Raw genomic sequence first — 16507 nt, 5'->3', positions numbered from 1 at the left:
GAATGCCCCCAGGTTGGGCAGGACCTTGCTAACCGTGTAATGTCAAAGCAGGTCCTGGGCAGAGACGTTTACACATCCAACAACCAGCTGGGAGGTGTGCAGATCATGCATTACAATGGCGTCTCGCATGTCACCGTGCCAGATGACTTCGAGGGTGTTTGTACCATCCTGGAATGGCTGTCCTATATGCCAAAGGTGCAGTATCCTTCCCCCCGCCCCTGCCCCTTGAAGCTTGGAGCCTGGAAGACTCTGTTATCTGGTTCATTTGCCAAATGTGTGGAAGGGTAGGGAGTACGTAACACTGAAATCGTGCCTAGGGTTGATTTTTCTTTTCTCTTCCCTCCTTCCCTCTCTGATGCCCAGCCCTGTACTCACTGTTATTTGCTTTTTTTTTTTTTTTTTTTTTTGATGACTTTGTACGGAGGCTGTGTGTCTATCCTGTAGAAAGAGGTGACATTGCCTGTCATTAAAAGAGGTAACATGGACAACAGAGAATCCTCAGGCTTTGCATTCAGGCTGGATTTGATTCCTGGCTTCCTTCTCGTAGCAATGAGACCTCAGGACCATCTCTTAATCTTTCTAAGCCTCAGTTTCCTCATCTGTAAAGTGGGGTAACAGTGGCACCCATCCCAGGGTGTTATCACTGATGGCTCAGTGGCATGATGTGTGGAGTTCAGCGCTTGGCAGGCCCTCAGCCAAATGCTACTCCTAATTGTGATGATGACCTGCTTTGGGTTGGGCTTCTGCCACGTAGCCAGGCATCACCATAGTCGGGGAGAGGAGGGCAAAGAGTGAATTGTAGACATTGATGAGCCCGAAGGACCGAGTGGGAGACCTGACTTTCTTTCCTAGGATAATCGCAGCCCAGTCCCAGTTGTCACACCCAAGGACCCCATTGACAGGGAAATTGAATTCCAACCATCTCGCGGGCCCTACGACCCCCGGTGGCTGCTTGCAGGAAGACCTCACCCAAGTAGGTCCCTCCGGGGTTTTGTCCGAGCCCTGGGTTTTGGGGTTTCTTTTCTGCCACCAAGATAAAAGAATGAGTCAGTAGAAGATTATCGCCAAGGGATACACCTGAGGTCGAATGCAAAAAGGGGTGGAAGAATGGAGATTTTTCTCTGTGCTTTTCCCAAGCTGATGACCGAGAAGGGGTGGGAACAGCCTCCGGTTTCTGGAGCTGATGGATGGAGGTGAGAAGCAGAGAGGTCATGACCTCCTTCCCCGAAATTGCCCCAGATGTGGTCACATAGGTGGCAACTCTGGGGCTGCAACCTCAGGGTTTCAGAGAGAAGAGCGCTTCTCTCTCTGTCCCTCTGTCTTTCTGTTTGGCTTAAACCTTCATGAGGTATGTCTCCATGAGTTCACCCAGGACGAGCAACTTTGCCTCTTCTGCGGCTCCATTTGTAGACACACATGTGGATGTGCACACATATATACAAACACACCTGTGTGCACGCACATGCTTGCACGTGCACACATTCTCTCTCCCTCCCTCCCTGTCCCCTCCTCCCCCAAAGGGACAGGTTGGCCTCCTGGAGGCATCTGATTACATTCTGAGCCACCAGGACAGAACTGGAAAGCTGAGCTGCCCCTGTTGCCACAATCCCGAGTCTAGAATTTCACGTGCTGCCCCTTTTAGAACTCGGCCTCTCCTTCCAGCTGCGTGGGGCAAGGGAGGTGCCGCCAGGAGCATGCCAGGCTCCACCAGCGAAAGATGCCCCGTGGCCTGTTCCCCCGCCTCTGCCATTTCTCTTAGGTTTTCTCACCTGCGAGCACTGGCTTTAGCTTGATTTTTAAAAACGTCTGATGTGTTACCGACCATTTGCTCCAGCTAGTAGGGCCGGCCCCCAGGCAGACCCTGAGGCTGGGGTGCTTTGTTCCCAGGGGCCCAGCCCCGCTATTCCTGCAAAGTGAGATCTCTCCTGCTACCTGCCTCCTTGTGTCCAAACCACAGACACGTACACCGCGGTGTGGATCCCAGGCACCGCGTCCTCCCCAGGATGGCCGCGATTGACATCCACTTGTTCACTCTCCCTTTCTCTGACTCTCTGTCTCTCAATGGAACACGTTCTTCCCAATGTAACGGTTTTGAGGCTGCAGCCACCAGGTCCAGGATGAGCGTTTTTCTGAGTAGATGGTCCCTTCTGAAATCGTGCCTTCCGAAGGCAGCCATCTGCTCTTTTTGCCTTCTGAGAAGAAAAGACAGAGGCTGTGACGAGGGTTTCCTCGTGCTTGGCGTTGAGGGCAGTTGGTGTGGTTGGCTGTTCTGTATAGACTGACTTCCTGATTCGGCATATTTTTTGGCAGCCCTGGTTTTGTGTATTGGGGGGTGGGCAGGGGAAGTGTTGTTTTTTCCAGGAATAAAGGTATCTGGGCTGTCAACATCAGGCTGTCCTAGAGAGACGGCAGAGGAGTCTGCCCTCCAGGTGGACACCGGGGGCCCTCAGCAACCAGCGCCCGGCCTGAGCTTCTGCCCTTCTGCCCACAGCTTTGAAGGGATCCTGGCAGAGTGGATTCTTTGACCAGGGCAGTTTCAAGGAGATCATGGTGCCCTGGGCCCAGACTGTGGTGACGGGACGAGCAAGGTAACCCTGAGGGCGGGCCCAGGCAGCCTCAGCAATGCTTTCTCCCTGGTCTTGGATTTTCTGAAAGAAAAACCAATGCAGAGAGTTGTGGCAGAGGGTGGGGTGGGGTGGGGGCGGAGTGTTTCTGGCTGATGAAATTCTTCATAGCATCTGGATTTGTCCATAACTTTAGAAGACATACCACCAACTTCTTCCTGGGGGCCAGGACCCTTGCCCCTTGTGTCTGCCCCTGGGCCAGGGCACCCTTGCCAGGCGGGCCATGAACCCCTTTGGGAATCAGAAGGTGGCCCTGGTACTCTCTGGGAAACCACACAGTCAGAAGTACGAACTCCATTTAGGAGGGCCGTGGGCAGGAACCGCTATTGTATACCAGGGCTGGCGGAAGGCATAATGCTTGGATTCTTTCAAAGCTGAGCTCACTCCTTCTCTTCGGGATGAGTCCAGCTGCCCCAGAGTTCTTCCTTTTATGGAGCCCAAAGCAACAGCCTCATAATTTACCACTCAGATTTCTGGTACAAGACAGTTGCTATGAGTTCAGGTTCTGGAGTCAGACCTCTGCTGTCACTCGCCCTCTCTGGGCCTTTACATCCTCATCTGTACAATGAGGCTAATAACTCCGCCCCTTCCCACTCCCGAAGGATTGCTGTGATTAATAGAAGTGGTGATGTGTTAGGCATTTAAAATATCACAAATGGGGAATTCCTCAGTGGTCCAGCAGTTAAGACTCCTTGCTTCTACTGCTGGGGGTGCGGGTTTGACACCTGGTTGGGTAACTAAGATCCCAAGTGCCACATAGTATTTAATATTTTTTAAATAAATAAAAAGCATTTAAAAATCATAAATGCTCCATAATGTTGTTAATAGCAGCTGCCATTGTTGTTATTTACTTCTCTGTAATAACTGTTAAAATACTAAGTCTATTACTGGGCTTGCTTCTCTCCATAAGTGTTTTACTTTTTTCAAATGTTCTTTTTTTGGGGGGGCTGCACTGTCTTCATCCAGTATGTGGGCTTAGTTGCCCCACAACATGTGGGATCTTAGTTCCCCACCACATGTGGGATCTTAGTTCCCCACCCAGGGATTGAACCCATGGCACCTGCATTGGAAGGTGGATTCTTAACCACTGGACCATCAGGGAAATCCCCTGGAATATGTTCTTTAAACTGAGATGAAATCTACTCCCCCTTCCACATGGAAGCGCTTGATTTGAAGACTGCTGTCCCCAAACCTGCCCCATAAACTGTTGGGAGCATAACAGAGAGGAATCAAGTGACGCAGGTGGCCAGGGGCAGCTGGTGGCGGTTGCTGATGGAGACTGATGCCATGGACCACCCGTAACTGAAGCTGCTCAGGCTTAGCATACCTCCATCCTTTCCCTATGTGGCGTGGGGTCTGGACCCATGCTGTCCGCCGTGGTGGCTGCTGGCCATGTATGACAGCTCAAATTAAGAGAAATCACACAGTGAAAAAGCATGTCACATGTTCAGTTCCTTAGCCGTCCCTGCCATGTTTCAGATGCTCCGTGGTCATGTGCAGCTCATGGCTGTCACACTGGTCAGGCCGCTAGAGAGCGAGGCCATCATCACGGAAAGTTCTAGGGGACGATGCTGCTCCCATCCCTGCCTTGGCCCAAGCCTCCCCACAACCCCAGCAGCTATTGCCCCGATACGGGCACCCAGAGAACCTTTCCAGCCTGCTTGTTTGTGAGGCTTTTCACTGCTTCAGGGCCAAGTTGAAAACAGCATGCTTTTTTCTGTCCACCCTCATCCCAGCCCGCGTGCCTGTAGAATATCAGCCTGGGCTGGCTGGACTCACCTGCCCCCCCGAACCAGCCTGCGGTGCTGCCCCGCGCCCCTGCTCACTTGTGGTCCACCTTGCAGGCTGGGGGGCATCCCCGTTGGAGTGATCGCTGCAGAGATGAGGACGGTGGAGTTGGTCGTGCCCGCCGACCCTGCCAACCTGGATTCCGAGGCCAAGGTTAGGGGCCAGGGAGCTGGGCTGGCTCTTTTCACGTTTTTTTTATTGAAGTGAGGTTGAGTTACAAATTATATTCATTTCAGGTGTGCAGCATAGTGATTCAGCATTTCTAGATTGTACGCCATTAAAAGTTATTACAAGATAATGGCTGTATTTCTCTGTGCTGTACAGTATGTCCTTGTTGCTTTGGTATTTCATACATTGCAGTTTGTATCTCTTAATCCCATACCCCTGTGTGTCCCTCCCATCTTCTCTCTCACCTTTGGTAACTCCCTAGTTTATTTTTTGTCTGTTTTATTTTTGTGAGTCTGTTTCTGCTTTGCATGTATGTTTATTTGTATTATTTTTTAGGTTTTCCATATAAGTGATAACATACAGTGCTTGTCTTTCTCTGACTAATCTCACTATGTATAATGTTCTCTAGATCTATCCACATTGCTGCATATGTCAGAATTCTATTCTTTTAGTGGTTGAGCAGTATTCCCTTGCATATATGTACATGCCACATCGTCTTTCTCCATTCCTCTGTCGTCGGGCACTGGGATTGCTTCCGTATCTTGGCTACTGTAAACGATGCTGCTGTGAACACTGAGGTCATGAATCTTTTCACATTAGTGCTGGGTTATATATACACATACGTACCCAGGAAGGGAGTTGCTGAGTCATATAGCAGTTCTGTTTTTAGTTTTCTGAGAAGCCTCCATACTATTTTCCATAGTAGCAGCACCAGTTAGCATGCCCACCAGGAGTGTTCCAGGGTCCCCTTTTCTCTGCATCCTTGCCAGCATTTGTTTCTGCAGACTCTCTGATGATGGCCATTCTGACGACCATGACTGTGGTTTTGCTGGGTCTGCTGTGTAGGCCGGTTGAGCTGACAGGAGCAGGTCCCGAATGATCACATGTCTGTCCTTCCAGCTCAGACTCAGAGGCATCCTTGGCTCTGGAGTGGGGTGGGGTGGGAGCCCCAGCACTGTGTCTGCAGGATGCCTGGTGCTCCTCACTGTCTTCTTCAGAGGATGACGGGTCCCTAGGAATCCCTCCCTCCTCCTGCCCTCATCACTGTTGCTGTTCTTTTTTTTTTTTTAGCTTTTGTGTAATAAAGTCTTATTAAAGTATAAAGGAGACAGAGAAAGCTTCTGACATAGGCATCAGAAGGGGGCAGAAAGAGTACCCCCCTGCTAGTCTTCAGCTGGATGTTATATGGTCACTGCTGCTGCTGCTGCTAAGTCGCTTCAGTCGTGTCTGACTCTGTGCGACCCCATAGACGGCAGCCCACCAAGCTCCCCCGTCCCTGGGATTCTCCAGGCAAGAACACTGGAGTGGGTTGCCATTTCCTTCTCCACTGTTGCTGTTTCTAGGGTGGGCCATGTCGCACCCTGGGAGGAGTTCAGAAGTCAGAGGGCGGGTCCTGGGACCCTACTCAGGGTGGCATTTACCAGCTTGGCACCTATCGACAGGCAACAGGAGCCTCCCTGGGCCGCAGCATGAGAGTCACGTGTCTGAGCCCCATCTCTGGTGTTGTCACTGATGCCAATCAGGCTGCCTGCCCTCCAGGGTGCCATGCGGGCGGCCATCCCTTGTTCTGCTCAGAGGAGTCTGACGCAGGCTGCTCTGTGTTCCAGATAATCCAGCAGGCTGGCCAGGTGTGGTTCCCAGATTCGGCCTATAAGACGGCCCAGGCCATCAATGATTTCAACCGGGAGAAGTTGCCCCTGATGATCTTTGCCAACTGGAGGGGGTTCTCCGGGGGCATGAAAGGTAAAGTGGCCTTCCTGTGGGTGCCCTGAAGCCTCGGGGTCAGCACCCTGGACAGCTCCCTTGGGATCGCAACATTATCATCTTAGTTGAGCTTCCTGCAGCCCTGCAGACGGGAGCTGTTCAGGGAACTGAGGGCTTCCAGTGTGACTTTCCAGAGGTCCCCGTCATGCAGGGAGAGGCAGGGGTGGCTCCCGGAAGCTGCCGAGTGATCTGGGCTGTCACCTCCCCACTTAGGAAGATGAGAAGGCTCCTGCCCTCCTTAGGGGCAACTGTGAGCCTCAGTGACCTGACACTCAAATCCAAGTGCTTCAAGGCACTGAGCGCATTTCAAGAGACAGAGGCTGTCAATGGGATGTTTCAGAAAGAGCTGGACTGGGGCCAGGCAGACCTGGTCTGAGTCCTTGTTGGGTGGGTGACTGTTCCAAGCCAAAGTTTCTCTCCTCTGCGAAGAGGGGTAAGGATAGAATCAACCTCAGAGGGCCACGGCAAGGGTTCGTTTGCATGTGGTGGTTACTCTCCATGTGATTTTGAGTTATTTTTTAAAAATATTTATCTATGTATTTGGCTGTGCCAGGTATTAGTTGCAGTGTGTGAGATCTAGTTCCCTGACCAGGGATTGAACCTGGGCCCCCTGCATTGGGAACTCAGAGTCCTAGCCACTGGACCAGCAGGGAGGTCCTAGACTTTGTTATTGTGCTGTTGTTTCCATGTACCATGCCTAATTAGACGTGTCTTGGAAGAAAATAAGGACCATATGCCTGTGGGCAGCAAGAGGGAAGAGACTGTGTTATCCTTGGAGAGGGTTCTGTTCTGGAAACAGAGGGACAGGCCAGGGGCATCTCTGAGCCAGGGCTGTAAGGGATCTTAGAGATCAGCCCATGCCTCCTTTTCTGGGTGGGAATGTTGAGGCCCCAGCAGGGAGGAGGACCTGGTCAAGGGAGCCCTCTGTGCCTTGATCCTGCCTCCTGGCCCCATGAGAGCCTCGCCACAACCCCTGGGCAGCGAAGAGTGGGCCGGAGGTCACCTCAATGGTGGCTGCCTTGCTTTTCAGACATGTACGACCAGGTGCTAAAGTTCGGAGCCTACATCGTGGACGGCCTCCGGAAGTACAGACAGCCTGTCCTGATCTACATCCCGCCCTATGCGGAGGTCCGGGGCGGCTCCTGGGCAGTCATGGACACCTCCATCAACCCACTGTGCATAGAGATGTACGCGGACAGAGAGAGCAGGTGGGTGTGCTGCCCCAGCCCAGCCCCGCCTTCCTGCTCTCACTCCGAGTCCTGAGGCCCCGCACCCTTGGAGTTGCACTCTGGGGATCGCAGGGCTGTTCTGAACTTCCAGAGGGGTGGAGAGACGCCAGTTCTCCCAGTCTGAAACCAGTGTCCAGCATGCTACTGGATTTTCTCAGTGTAATTAGTGACTGGAGCCCAGAAGTAGTGGAGGAATTGTAGTTTGTTCTTTCACAACTTACACTCACCTGTTTCCCAAGGTTTGCAATCACTTAAAGAAAATATAAAAATTATAATATATAATTATAATATATAATTAATATAACATATAGTATTGATATATTAATAATATATTATGTAAATATAATATATAATATGTTATATACTATTATATAATAATATATAGACTATATTAAGTCATAATATATATAATTATATAATATATATTATATATAATTATAATATAGTAACTATATTATAATATATAATTATAATTACATAATTACATATGATATATATTATATAATTATAATATATAATTACATATTATACATATAATATATATTTTTATATTATATATTATAATATGTATAATAGATTATATATAATTAATTATATTATAATTATATATATTATATACTAATTTTTATATATCACATTATATATTATTACATATATTAATATATGTTATAGTATATATAATATATAATTATTAATTAATATATTATGTATTATATATGATATATAATATATTTATATTAATATATAATTAATTATAATATAGTAATATATTAAATATATTAAATATTAATTATGATCAATTGATTGATTGTATATTAATTAATTTATTAGGACTTCCCTGGTGGTCCAGTGGTTAAGAATCTACCTGCTAATGCAGGGACACGGGTTTGATCCTTGGTCTGAGAACTAAGATCCCACATGCCACGGGACAGCTGAGCTCACAAGCCACAACTACTGAGCCCATGCACTCTAGAACCCGTGCTTCACAGCAAGAGAACCCACCACAACAAGAAGCCTGAGCATCATATCTAGAGAGTAGCCCCCACTCATTGCAACTAGAGACAGCCCATGCAGTAACGAAGACCTGGTGCAGCCAAAGAAAAAAGAAAGACGAAAAGCACCTGAGCTTCCTGGCAGCCAAGATGAAAAGGGAAATATGATTAGATGTCTAGTTCTTACTAGACTCTCAGTCTTCCCCAAAACTGTTCCATAGAGGCTATGTTTTATTCATTTTTATTTATTGTTATAGCCTAGGGCCTAGTACAGTACCTGACTCCTAATGGGTGCTTGGGAAATACCGGACAAGTGAATGACTAAAATGTGTACTTGCATGAGAGGACACCAGTTCCTCAGGGGAGAGAAACCTTCCTGGCACTTTTCTTTTTCAAGTGGGAGTCTGTCCCAGGTAGATTCTTCCAGAAAGGATGCTGACGATAATGCTTGTAACTCGATGTTTGAGTGTCTTCAAAATGAAGACTGCCAAATGCTGTGAGAATGTAAAGGCCCCAAGCTCTGCCCAGGACTTCCCTGGTGTGGTCCAGTGGCTGAGACTCTGTGCTTGCCGTGAAGGGGACCCAGGTTCTATCCCTGGTCGGAGAACTAGATCCCGCGTGCCATGACTAAGAGTTTGCATGCTGCAACTCAGACCCAGAGCAGCCCAGTAAACAAACATATTTTTAAAAAAGAACAGTTCTGCTCAAGGTATAGATAGGCACCTTCCTCCTGTGTCTACTCCCGTATTCTTTCCTCAGTTCAGTGTTTATTTATTGAGCACCTACTGTGTCTCAGGCGTTATGTTAGACATCGTGATATGGTGCAAATGAGCTGAGCCTGTCCTGCCTTCAGTGCCCTGTGACCTTCACGGGAGGCCGCTGAGGTCAGACCTCCAGAAGACTCAGGACGAGGGCAGCCCCAAATGCGGTCACATTAACTTTTCACTCTGGTCACCAGGAGGCTCAGAGCTACATGTAGTATTGGTCAGGGCTTCCAAGCTGTCAGAAGAGAAGGGGGCAGGGGGAAACCAAGGGGTGGGGTGAGAGAGTTGGGAATGGAGGGGGCCACTCACATCTTGGATTCCTCCATGTGCTTTTGTGTGCTTTAAGGAGATTAAAGAGTACCTTGTAGCCACGAAATTAAAAGATGCTTGCTCCTTGGAAGGAAAGCTGTGACAAACCTAGAGAGAGTATTAAAAAGCAGAGACGTCACTTTGCCGACAAAGGTCCATATAATCAAAGCTATGATTTTTCCAGTAGTCATATATGGATGTGAGAGTTAGACCATAAAGAAAGCTGAGTGCCTAAGAATTGATGCTTTCCAACTGTGGTGTTGGAGAAGACTCTTGAGAGTCCCTTGGACTGCAAGGAGATCCAACCAGTCCATCCTAAAGGACATCAACCCTGAATATTCATTGGAAGGACTGATGCTGAAGGTGAATCTCCAGTACTTTTAGCCACCTGATGCAACTGACTGACTCACTGGAAAAGATCCTGATGCTGGGAAAGATTGAAGGTGGGAGGAGAAGGGGATGACAGAGGATGAGATGGTTGGATGGCTTCACCAATGCAATGGACATGAGTTTGAGCAAACTCTGGGAGATGGCGAAGGACAGGGAAGCCTGGTGTGCTGCAGTCCATGGTGTCACCAAGAGTCGGACATGACTGAGTGACTGAACACCACCACCACCCTGGCCTGAGGAGAGCAGAGATTAGGAAAGCCAGAGAGGACTGTTGCTGAAGAGCTGGTGGGATATGCTGTTCTGGAAAAAGTCACACACTCTTGTTGCTGAAAGGGCCTTCTAGAGTTCAGAACATTTTTGTTTTATTTTTTAGCTTTTGGCCATGCCATGGCATGTGGGATCTTAGTTCCCTGATCAAGGATTGAACTCATGTCCTGTGCAGTGGAAGCATGGAGTCCTAACCACTGGACTGCCAGGGAAGTCCCAGAACACTTTACTTTAAAAGCTGCTTTAATTCTTCATTCAATGGATAGAAAAGCAGATGGCCAGAGAGGGGAAGTGACTTGCCCAAGGGCACGCAGAAAGCCAGCTACAGAGCAGAGGACTGCCACCAGCTTTCCTGGCGGTCTTGCCTCCCCTTGCATGTCCTCTGGCGGTCGCTTGCTGGGGAGCCTCTCTTATACGCCTCCCCCCGCTGCTGGCTTTTTCAGAGCGAGTGTTCTGGAGCCAGAGGGAACAGTGGAAATTAAGTACCGGAAGAAAGATCTGGTGAAGACCATCAGAAGACTCGACCCCGTTTCCAAGAAGCTCGTGGAACAGCTCGGTGAGTGGGTCTGAAACGTATCACCTCTCAGAGGTCGTGAAAGGGCTCAGCCCACTCATGGCTGGAGGCTTCTATCAGGTTAAAAATAGTGAAGACACACCAAAACTCAGCAGCAACACCTGTGAGATGTTTCAAACATTCCCACACAGCCCATCAAGCCCTTTAACATGAAAAAACATACACAGCGCCTCAGTGAGTGTAATTTCTCAACACACCCAAGACAGAATAGTTGAAGTATTTCAAGCCAATGAGAAACATTTGAATTTTGGTAGCAAAGTTACCCTTTAGAATTTTTCCATCAGGCATTTTACTAATTTTGTTTGAGTGATAGGTTTGCTTCACTTGCAACTTATTTGTAATTCTCTTTAAAAATCCATACGACGTAGCATTGCCTTTATAACTGATCTGTGTCATCAGAAATTCACAAGATTTATGATGATGGTGATGAGCGGTATATAATTTCTTTGGTTTGGTATCAGGGTAATGCTGATATCATAGGGTGAATCAGAAAGTGTTCCTCCCTCTGTTTTCTGAGTCTGAGTGGGCATTATTTCTTTAAATCTTTGATAGCAAAGATTTACAATTCAACTACAAATTCAATTGCTTTTTTATATAGAGGACTGTTCAGTTTAATCTCTTTGCTCTTAGGTGAGCTTTTGTAGTTTTATTTCAAGGAGTTTGTTTCATTTAAATTATCAAATCGGCATAGACTTGTTTATAATATTCCCTTATTAGATTTTACTATGTAAATTAAAAACGGTAACTGATGGTGTCCTGTAAGCGCAGTGGGCCTGATGAACGGGAACAAATTTGAAGCTGAGTGTTGAATGCTGTCTTGCAAATCTGGGTACATTTTTTTTTTTATTGGAGTCAGGTTGCTTTACACTGTTGCGTTAGTTTCTGCCGTACAACGAGGTGGATCCTCACTGAACATATGTCTCCTCCCTCTTGGACCCCGACTCCCACCGTCACCCCCCCCCACCCCTCTAGGTCATCATAGAGCACTGAGCCAAGCCATCAGAAAAAGAAAAGCAAATATCGTATATTAACGCGTATACGTGGAATCAAAAAAATGATACAAATGAACCTATTTTCAAGGCAGAAATAGAGACAGAGAGAACGGACGTGTGGGGCCTGGAGCAGAGAGTGGATGAACTGGGAGATTGGGGCTGACCCACTTACATTCCCATGTGTACAACAGATGCTGGTGGGAACCAGCTGTTTAGCACTGGGTGTGTTTTTGAGGGTGCAGGAGCAACCTGGCTTGGGAGGTTAAAGCTCAGGCCTGCCCTGCAAACCCTGGCTCTTGCCTTGCCCGCAGGAGTGTCTGAGCTCTCGGACATGGACCGCAAGGAGCTGGAGGGCCAGCTGAAGGCCCGGGAGGACCTGCTGCTGCCCATGTACCACCAGGTGGCGGTGCAGTTCGCCGACCTCCACGACAAGGCGGGCAGGATGCTGGAGAAGGGCGTCATTTACGTAAGAGCCTGCGGCGCTCGGGTCGGCGTGCATGGCCGAGCCTCAGGTCACCTGGTGTCCAACACGCAGAGAATATTTGCACTCAGGCCTGTGGGATGAGGCAAATTCCGCCTGTGAGAATCACCTGGGGATCTTTTTTTTTTAAAAAAAGAACAAAAACAAACAATTCAAACAAAACAAACAAACAAACAAAAACATAAAGGTTAAGAATCCACCTTCCATTGCAGGGGACAGGGGTTCAGTCCCAGGTCAGGGAACTAAGATCCCAATGCCACAGGGCAGCTAAGCCCACACACCTCTCCACAACTGGAGGGAAGCCTGTGTGCCTCAACTAAGACCCAGTGCAGCCAAAAATAAATAAATAAGTATTTTTTTTAAACTCTAGTGCCCAGGTGGCTCTCCAATTAAATCAGAATATGGGTGGGAGGGGAGTCAGGCATCAGTATTTCTTTTTTCCAAATCCCCCACAGATTCTAGTAGGTTGCCAAGTTTGGGAACTACCAGTCCAACCCCTGTGTGTGTTCAGAACCGCTGGGCTGGGTTTGGGACCATTGTTCCCACAACACACTCCCCCACCACTGATGGTCACAACCGTATCCTCTTGCCCCATCCCCACGAGGTCATCCCCAGTCCTGAATACCCCTGTGTGCTGGGCTCCTTCCTCTCCAGGCCCTCCACACCCCTCATGAGCCTGTGTTCTGGGTGTGGAGGTGGAGGTGGGCACTGGGTTTGTACCCAGGGGAGGTGGTCCAGAGACATGGCAGTGTCCTGACTCTGCCGCCTCCCTGAGCCTCAGTTTTCCAGCCTGTGAAATGGGAGTGATCACAAGGCCAGGACCTGGGCAGGTCCTAGAATCCCCCTCCACCGTTCTGGGAGGGGGGCAGCTCAGGCCCACAGCTTGTCTGCAGGACATCCTGGAGTGGAAGACGGCCCGCAGCTTCCTGTACTGGCGCCTGCGCCGCCTGCTGCTGGAGAGCCAGGTGAAGCAGGAGGTCCTGAGGGCCTGCCCCGAGCTCAGCTACATGCACGTGCAGTCCATGCTGCGCCGCTGGTTCGTGGAGACGGAGGGCGCCGTCAAGGTGGGCCTGGGGCAGAGATGTGCAGGCGTGGGCGGGGGTCCAAGGGGCAGAGACACATGGGGCGGGGGCCCAAGGGGGCCTGCCCAGCCATCAGGGGCCCCTCACTGATGCAGCCTCAGCCTCCACCCCAGGCCTACCTTATGGCTTCCCTGGTGGCTCAGACGGTAAAGAATCCACCTGCAATGCAGGAGACGCGGGTTCGATCCCTGGGTGGGGAAGATGGGAGCCTGGCGGGCTACAGTCTGTGGGGTGGCAGAGTCGGACACGCCTGAGCGAGTCACGCTTTCTCTCAGGCCTACCTGTGGGACAACAACCAGACGGTGGTGCAGTGGCTGGAGGCGCACGGGCAGGCGAGCGAGGGGCTGCACTCCACCATCCGCGAGAACATCACGTGCCTGAGGCGCGACTCCGCCCTCAAGACCATCCGGGGGTGAGTGGCCGGCCCGCCCCGCCCCACCCCCACCTCACCCTCATTGGTCACCAGGACTCGTGTCCGGTCACCTGGCCCCAGAGCGGCCACTCGAGTGCACCGCATCTCACGGTCCACGGCCCCCACCTCAGGGTCGGGGTCCACACCCCAGGCCCCCAGCTAAGAGGCCGCCACTCCCCCCAAGCCAGGTCTCCCGGCCCAGAGTCCTGGGGATGCCGTCTGCGGGGGTGAGGGGTGCGATGATTTCAATTCGTTATCCTGGCTAGACCTCATCCAAGGTCATGGCCAAAGCATGTTTGTTTAGACAACCATGTTCTGAACACCTAGTCCTTGGGCTGCCAGCTCCTGCTGGGTATGATCCTTTCTGGAGGGCTTGCTCCCCACGTCCCCATGGGGTAGGGAGCTGAGCGCATGGGACCCCATCTGGGGGGTGAAGCTGAGGTTCAGGGTGAGAGTGTGTGTGTGTCAGATCACACAACCTGTGAGCAGGAGGGTCCACTGTTGTTCCTTGAGATTGTGCTGTGGCCCTCCTGCCCCACGGGACCATTGCCCCCACTGTGACCGCGACAGGAAGAGGGTTGGGCGCTCCGGGTGGCTGGTTGCCCACCCAGGAGCGGGACAGGTCCTGCACAGGGCTCTGGGGCTACCAGGGGGCGGGGGCCCACTGAACTCAGCGGGAGAAATGACCTTGCCCTCCTCCCCTCGCTCCTGCAGCCTGGTTCAAGAAAACCCCGAGCTGGCCATGGACTCACTGGTGTACATCAGCCAGCACATCAGCCCGGCCGAGCGGGCCCAGGTCATTCACCTCCTGTCCACAATGGACGGCCCGGCCTCTACCTGACCCCCGGTCCTCCCGGTCGTTCGCAGGACCTCCGGCAAGAGAAACCACATCGATCCACTGACCGCAGGCCCTCGCCAGGACCGCGGGGGTTTGCTTTTTAAAAGTCCTGGGTGTTGCCACAAGGCTGCTGACCCCCAGCTCACTCCTGTTTAATAAAAGGCTCGGGAGCACCCCCTTCCAAGCAGAAACCGCCCCCTTCTCCATTGCTAGGAAGTCTGGTTTTTAGCTCTTTAAGACACTTTGCTCCATCGCTGAATTGAATTGAACCCAAACACTCCAGCTTCCGTCCACTTTCTGTTGCCTTGCAGGATCCAGGTATTCTTTTAGACTCATTTTCTATCAGAGCATGGAATCTTATTATTATTATAATTTTTTTACTCCAAGACCAGCTCTTGATGTAAGCCTCTCACAGGTTTCAGCAGTTTAACAAGGAAATCAAAATAAGAGACGAGAAAAGAGAACATCTACTTTTGTAGTCTGCTTATTTGAATCTTTATTTGAATTCCTCTCACCCAGGAAAGGGTATGAATGATTTTTTTTTTTAATTAAGAGTACAAAATGGTGTTTTGTTCCCCACAAGACTCCTAGCTAATCACTAGCAAAGTCCCGTTACTGGGCTTAGTTCCCTCATTAGTAGAAAATTGCATAGCCCTAGGCTCAAGGGCGTTGGGAGACTTTTTTTTTTCACGTGGTTCACAACCCTCTGCCTGCCCCTTCTCTCCAAGGAGGAAGGGACTCCAGCTTGGGCTGGGAGGACAGAGAAGAGAGGCAAGACCTCCAGCCTCAGCAGCCCGGCTTGCTCACAGGTGTCATCCCTGTGGCTGCCGTCACCTGCCTCGGAGGCCCCTTCAGGTCCCCTTCACTCTTGCGCCTCCTGCCTCAGTGTCCGTGGTGGGCTGTAGCCCGAGGGACAGAGCCGGAGGTTCCCAAGGACTGGACTGTGAGGACCACGCTGATTCACTCAGGGAGGGCTTCGCGAGCCCGCCACCAGCACAGCCCCGAAGACCACACAGCGTCAGGACCTGCGATCCTCCCGGCCGCGTCCATCTGTCCCCGGTGCCCATGATGGAGGGAGCCGGCCACCCTCCACCGCCGTGACAGGCAGTCTGCCTGAGGACACTGGACATTACACCTGGCCAACGTGGAGGCCAGCGAGGTTTTGCGGGGAAGCCCCTACAAGCGGGAACGCTGGGGGATGTCTGAGGCCATCGGCCAATGATGACAGCCCTGGCCTGTTGGGGGCCGGTGTGAGGCACTCCGCCTATGACAAAGGTCATGAGGAAGGAGGCTCGACATACGCAAAGGTGGGATCGAGCCTCAGGAGTCCCCCTGGAAATCCTCGAGCATCTACCCCCATAACCAGAGCCTGCCTACTTTACTACTTTGTGCTCTTACCTACACCTCTGACTTTACGGGGGGCTGTTCCCCACCACCTCTTTCGGAGAAGGAGTTAACCTAGAGCTCCAGTTAATAATAATTCCTGGGTGTGATAGGAATGTTTCAACCTACAAACTCCTCTGAAGGTTCTCTAGCCTGCCTGACAGGCTTGTCCGGCCACATGTGATTGCTCACAGCCTCCCAACCGTGAGAGGCACGAGATGCTTTAAACCTTCTAAAAACAGGTTCCTTAGAAAAGTTAGAAAGCTATTAGTATAAGTATAATGGGCTGATTAGAAATTGTATTGGTGAAGGGTTTTTTCATTTGTTGAGCCAATGTTTGTTGCTAAGTCTCCATATCCCCTGCCCTTACACACATTAATGAATATATAAAAGAAATAAGTATTAACCTTTGATATAAATCACGTTAGACCTTAGGCTAAGTAAATTCTT

General features: G+C 50.3%; 1 protein-coding gene across 5 annotated transcripts in view; it reads left to right on the top strand.

Annotated features, from left to right (window-relative positions):
• The window catches only part of ACACB (acetyl-CoA carboxylase beta), a 115043-nt gene extending 99140 nt beyond the window's left edge, over positions 1 to 15903 (top strand). For 4 of the 5 annotated variants that reach the window (XM_055550714.1, XM_055550716.1, XM_055550715.1 and 1 more), the window contains 11 exons: positions 52 to 195; positions 853 to 973; positions 2492 to 2588; positions 4469 to 4565; positions 6188 to 6323; positions 7375 to 7552; positions 10739 to 10851; positions 12173 to 12327; positions 13236 to 13406; positions 13700 to 13836; positions 14551 to 15903. In XM_055550714.1, the coding sequence (XP_055406689.1) occupies positions 52 to 195; positions 853 to 973; positions 2492 to 2588; positions 4469 to 4565; positions 6188 to 6323; positions 7375 to 7552; positions 10739 to 10851; positions 12173 to 12327; positions 13236 to 13406; positions 13700 to 13836; positions 14551 to 14677 (1476 nt within the window). In that variant the 3' untranslated portion in view covers positions 14678 to 15903. Of the gene's footprint in view, positions 1 to 51; positions 196 to 852; positions 974 to 2491; positions 2589 to 4468; positions 4566 to 6187; positions 6324 to 7374; positions 7553 to 10738; positions 10852 to 12172; positions 12328 to 13235; positions 13407 to 13699; positions 13837 to 14550 lie in introns of those variants that run through there. The other variant, XR_008703604.1, reaches the window with a different exon arrangement.
• Positions 15904 to 16507: the final 604 nt, after the last annotated feature.

Source organism: Bubalus kerabau, chromosome 16 (assembly GCF_029407905.1).
Source record: "Bubalus kerabau isolate K-KA32 ecotype Philippines breed swamp buffalo chromosome 16, PCC_UOA_SB_1v2, whole genome shotgun sequence".
Classification (NCBI taxonomy): domain Eukaryota; kingdom Metazoa; phylum Chordata; class Mammalia; order Artiodactyla; family Bovidae; genus Bubalus; species Bubalus kerabau.
Note: the sequence above shows the minus strand (reverse complement) of the source record. Positions and strands in the feature narration are given on the sequence as shown.